Below are 5,218 nucleotides of genomic sequence, written 5' to 3'. Positions count from 1 at the left end.
GCCAGAAAGCTATGGTCTAGCAGTAACCCCCCCACCCAGCTTCTATCCTGAGCCACTGCAGGCATGTGGCTGTATTTCCTGAATCAAAGATAAATGTATGTTCACTTTTGTTTCAATTTAATCTGTGCAGTTTAGACTAACCTGCAAAGCCTGAATTAATTCAGCCTTGAGCTTTTTGACTGTCTGTACCAAGCCTATAGGGTTAGGGACAGAAGTTACACATAAACAGTCTAAGTGATCAGAAACTGGTTTAAACGTGTAACAGAACAGAAGCTCAATACAAATAAACCTGTTTCAAAATGGCTAAAACTGGTTTAAGATAAACCTGGTTGAATGTAGTATCGGACTTAACTGATTTGGGTCAAACTGGTTTATGAAAATTCTGTCCCAGACCCCTTCCTGGTTCAAGTTAAATCACAGTCCCCCAGCATCCCAGTATTTTGCAGCCCTGGCCTGGGCTGTGCCGTCTGCTCCAGCACAGAAGGGTCAGAGGGTGGGGGAGAAAGGCAGGGACTAACCGCTCCCCCTCCCCCCACAGCCCATGACAAACCCCTATTGGGTTCTGGGGTCAGGGAGGGGGGTTAAATCCCTCTTCTGCCGAGTACAGAGCTGCCTTGCCCTGCTAAATTTACTGCTGTGACTGGACTACAAATCCCAGAGGTACCTGAGAGCAACCCTGTAGAGTCCTGCAGCTGTAATTCTGGACTGCAAATCTCAGAGACCTCAGGGGCAGCAGGAAGAGGAAGTGAACACACAGCCTATGCTGGCTACATGTCAGACAGCCATGCTTAGCACTCCCTGGCTTCTGGCCTGAGCCACTGCAGATATGTGGCTGCATTTCCTGAATTAACAGTGAATGTCTATCAAGTTTTCTCAGTTTAATCTCTGCATTTTAGACTAACCTACAAAAACTGACTTAATTTAGCCTCAAGCTTTTTGACTGTCTGTACTTAGCCTAATAGGATACTTATCCTAGTATCTTCTACCCTTGTTTCTAACTGTGCAATAACTCCAGTATGCATAATAACAAGATTGCTAATATAGAAACGGCTCTAGGCTGCTAGTGGTATTTTTCTTACCAGGTCACCTACATTTATTAACAGCAGATCCATTTAATGCAGTGCTTAAGATGACAGTGGCTGCTGTCAGTCTGCCTGGTCTCATACATAGGAGGCAGCAAACTTTGGAAATTTTAAGAAAAATGTTCCACTATCTAGACAGTTCATTTCACTCGACCAAATGCTCATAGTTTGTATTACTTTTGCCATCAGCCAGCCCATTCTGTGGATAAACTGGGCAATTGTCCAGGATAACAAAATTGCAGCGGTGCTATTTGTAGATCTGATTAGTGATTATCAGATGGTGAGCTGTCAGTGAAGATAGTTATATAAAAATGTAGGGGAAAGGATGGTGAAATTGTCTGGGCTAATTCTGCATATCATTCTTTACACCAGCTTCACATACATTTCTACCATTCTTACACATATAACAAATCTCAGAACCATGTTTGAACTATTATCTTTTAAAAATAATATTTTTGCTAACTTTTATTAGAAAAGATCAACTTTAACAAACTTGAACTGGACTAAAAGAAAGAAAAAACAAAGCAAGCATCTTGGAAAGAATAAGTACAGGGTTTAAAAAAACAAAACAAACCCAACCCTCCATATGCCTAAAACAACAATTAAAGGGAACTAGTGTGTTAAAAAGCCATTGGGTCCAAAGCTTGAGATGTTTACTTTATGTATACTCTGCTACATCCAAGCCAAATACTCATGAAAATCAATGGCCTTATGGTTTGACAGATTACAATTACATGCAATTCCCAGAGATCACAAAAGAAATATTGCTTTAAACTCTGGCTCTTGGGCCCATCATCTGCTCAGTATAAACCAGCCTACAGTGGGGATTACCTTGGCACAATAAAAAAAGATATTAAAAGCACATGATATGACATAAAATAAAGGCAACAACAAATAGGCTTGAACCTGGGTCCCTTGTGTACCAATACCATATATACACAAATGTGACACGTGCATTTCAGAATGATATAGCATACAAAGGAAACCGAGCCACAATTATGAAAATTTAGAAAAAGAAAAAAGACAATAGCTAAACTAAAGCCATCTGAAGACGCTGCATCAGGACTTGTATAGTGACAACCAAAATACACTCTTACTGCAATAATACAACTATGCCTTTCATCATGGAGAAATCTTACGTTTTCTTGAATTTCTGAAATTGCATTTTGGAATAGAACCCCACCTGATATAGTATGTTTGATGCTTTTCTTAATTGGTTACAATTTTAAAATTAATTTATCTGAAATAAAGGTTTAAAAACAGGCAAATAAATTGTTCACTTTTTTTTTTTTTTTTAAATCTACCCAGGTTAGATCTACTCTGGAGAAATTGTTACTTAGATCAGTGTTCCTCAAACTGTACCTAGAGAATATGCAAAAAGAAGGAACATAAAAGCTGAAGAGAAAAGAGAAATATATAAATGGAATAAATGACAGAAGAGATGAAGAAAAACTCTACAATGCCTTTGAGATTGTTGGAGAGGTTACGTTGTGGTTGATACGAAGTGTTTCTTTTTTTATGACCTGTAAGACAGTCATAGGGGTAACACAACAGTATGATGAACTTGAAAAGGAATTATGACCCACTACATTTAACAACCACTGATTTAGAGACTCATTTGCTTTTTTAAAATCAGTACAGCTTTCACCATTGTAACTGTGGATGCAGTAATACCAGTCTATGCTTTTATGACCCTGAAGCTGTGTTCACGCAAGGATGATTTAATTACAGTGGTAAGCTTAAGCTACAAAAAAACTTTCTAGTCGACCAGCTCAAAGCACACAAAGGCTCCAGTTCAGCTTAAGTCAATTTAAGAATGAGGAAAAGGACATATGTCTGATGCAAACATAGCTAGTGGGCTCTCTCCTCTTGAAGATTTGTCTCTCATGGTTTTCAAGACTTTTCAGAAGTTCTGCAGTTATTAGGATTGAGATCCAAAACACAGAAATCTGGGCATGTGTGAAATTTAGGAGTTGAGTCCAAGATATTTCTCATACAAACATCTTACACATTTTGAGAGAGACTAATATCAGCTTGAAATGTAATGTGACTTTCTGAAAGGAGAAGTCAGAATGTGAAAGATCCACATTTGCTTCAAGCAACATGTATAGGGGGCTGACTCACCAGAGAAAACTTCAGTCTCTTGACCTGTGGATTGGAAAACATTCATCTGTGCCACGGAGGCACAGGAAGAACATAAATTTCTCTTTAAACAGATGCTTCAAATTGAGGTTGGGGTTTTCCGTCTACAGAAGCACTCTCAAGAACATGAATAAAAGCTACTCTTTTTTTCACCCATTTTAAATTGAAAAAACTTTATGCATGATGCTCTGAATGATCTTACCAAGCATTAAAATTGCTTTTAGGACGGCAAACACAGCTCCCACTTCTATGCTGTTGTGAGCAGCAGTTAAAAGGTGACGGTCACAGGAAGAGCGAATGCCTGGGAATGACTTCCCTAAAGAAGGAGAAAGAAATACGTGCATATGAAACAAGAGAACCATATTCTTTACTAGAAAAGATCTTGTGTAAGAACTTAGCCACTTAGAACACATGGATAAGCGTGTACAATGTCCTGGGGATTAGTTAGAATCAACTGATTAAAACGGTGACCTAGGTAGTGCACAAAGTTCAAAACCACCTATAATAATTAAAATGCTAGTAAAATAAGGTCCTGAACCTGCTATTGGAGGATGGCTTTAAGTATGCATCCAAAACCAATACACTTAAATAACTGAATTAAGTTAAGTTATCAAGGAGAGTGGAGTCTCTCCTGGTTTTGAATGTGAAAGTTCCTGACATTTCTTCTTTCACTTGCCACTCCTCAACCTTCTCAAAAAGGTATTAAATGTAGCAAAGCACATTAAATGTCCTGTTGCACAGTTTAGTCTGATTTAACACACCTGAAGTAAGCCCGAGTCTTCCAAATTCCAAGGACAGGAGGGTTCAGACCCAAAGTCAGGAAAAGGGAAGATGATGATTCCATGTATATGTTTACATGTTAAATGCCTGCCCAACTTTAAAAAATGTGCATGATATAATAAAAATAATTCTTTCCTAGTGTATTACATCCACATGTATATCTAAAGTAGCTTATGGTCACGTAATAAGTCTGCTATTCAAATTATGATATTTTATACAGTTCTGACTGGTTTGGTTTGAAAGCAGAAGCTAGATTATATTGTTCCTGCTTCCAGAATGCATACATATATTTTTAAAAGGAAGTTGCTGATACAAATGTTTAAGATTTAAAAGTATTTGCTTTAATTTGTTTTACTGGCCTGTGAATATTCTTGTGAAAACTCATTGGCATATTTGGGAAACACCACATAGGATGGGATACTTTTCACTTATCCTTTAGTGGAAGATTTACTCCTCAGAAAGAAAAGCCAAAAAGGCACTGTGGAAGTAAAAAATTTCCTTTAGTTTTGTCCTCACTTAAGTACACAATCACTATACTTGAAATGAATGTTTTTTAAACTTACTGTGAACATGTCTGCAATTCATGGGATGAACATGCCAACAATTCTAGGTTGACAGGGATATATATTTAGATACTCAGCTGCCCTGCAAGTAGTTTCAGCAAATAATATCTGCAGTGAAATTTTTCGGTCTTCATAAAAAATCAGTTTTAAACCCACTTTGTGAACTATTTGTCCAAATGAACTGGAAGATGATATATCATCTTATACTGCTGAGCTGTTTAAATATAAATAGGTAATAATATTTGCATATATGCAATTATCAAATTTAAAGTAAAACAAATGTGAAAGACAATCACCGCTTACTTTCTACAGGAACGCTATACTCCACAACAGAATTCCATTCAGGAAAACTACTGGTTTATTCACTACCATCCCATTCTTTGGCCTCTGCTTCTTTTAACTAGTAACACCTACAATTTTTAAACACGTGCGTGGAAAGAAAAACATTTAGATCTGAAGCAGACAGCCTATGCAGAAGTCTCCAAATTCAGTTTGTGAAGTAAAAAGAGCATGTAGCTGTTAACTTACCTGTTGCTTGTGAAAACAGGTAGACCTGGGGTGTTCTAAAGAGATGAAGCAGAAGTCGACAAGTCATTCTTGCCCCAGGTTCAGCATCTGGATCCCCACAAGCTATGGAAAACAGGACACTGA

The 5,218-nt window shown here is 37.7% G+C and overlaps 1 protein-coding gene across 4 annotated transcripts in view; it reads right to left on the bottom strand.

Annotated features, from left to right (window-relative positions):
• The window catches only part of MED12L (mediator complex subunit 12 like), a 412,540-nt gene that overhangs the window by 85,205 nt on the left and 322,117 nt on the right, over positions 1-5,218 (bottom strand). For all 4 annotated transcript variants that reach the window (XR_002095000.1, XM_019503138.1, XM_019503139.1 and 1 more), the window contains exons 24-25: positions 5,096-5,197; positions 3,427-3,540 (exon numbers count right to left, since the gene is read on the bottom strand). Coding sequence is in view for 3 of the 4 variants with exons in the window: in XM_019503138.1 (XP_019358683.1) it covers positions 3,427-3,540; positions 5,096-5,197 (216 nt within the window). In the remaining variant the exon portion in view is untranslated. The remainder of the gene's footprint in view (positions 1-3,426; positions 3,541-5,095; positions 5,198-5,218) is intronic.

The sequence above is a fragment of the Gavialis gangeticus genome, unplaced genomic scaffold, assembly GCF_001723915.1.
Source record: "Gavialis gangeticus isolate Ggan-Ray unplaced genomic scaffold, GavGan_comp1, whole genome shotgun sequence".
NCBI classification, from domain to species: domain Eukaryota; kingdom Metazoa; phylum Chordata; order Crocodylia; family Gavialidae; genus Gavialis; species Gavialis gangeticus.
This window is presented reverse-complemented; position numbering and strand designations above follow the sequence as displayed.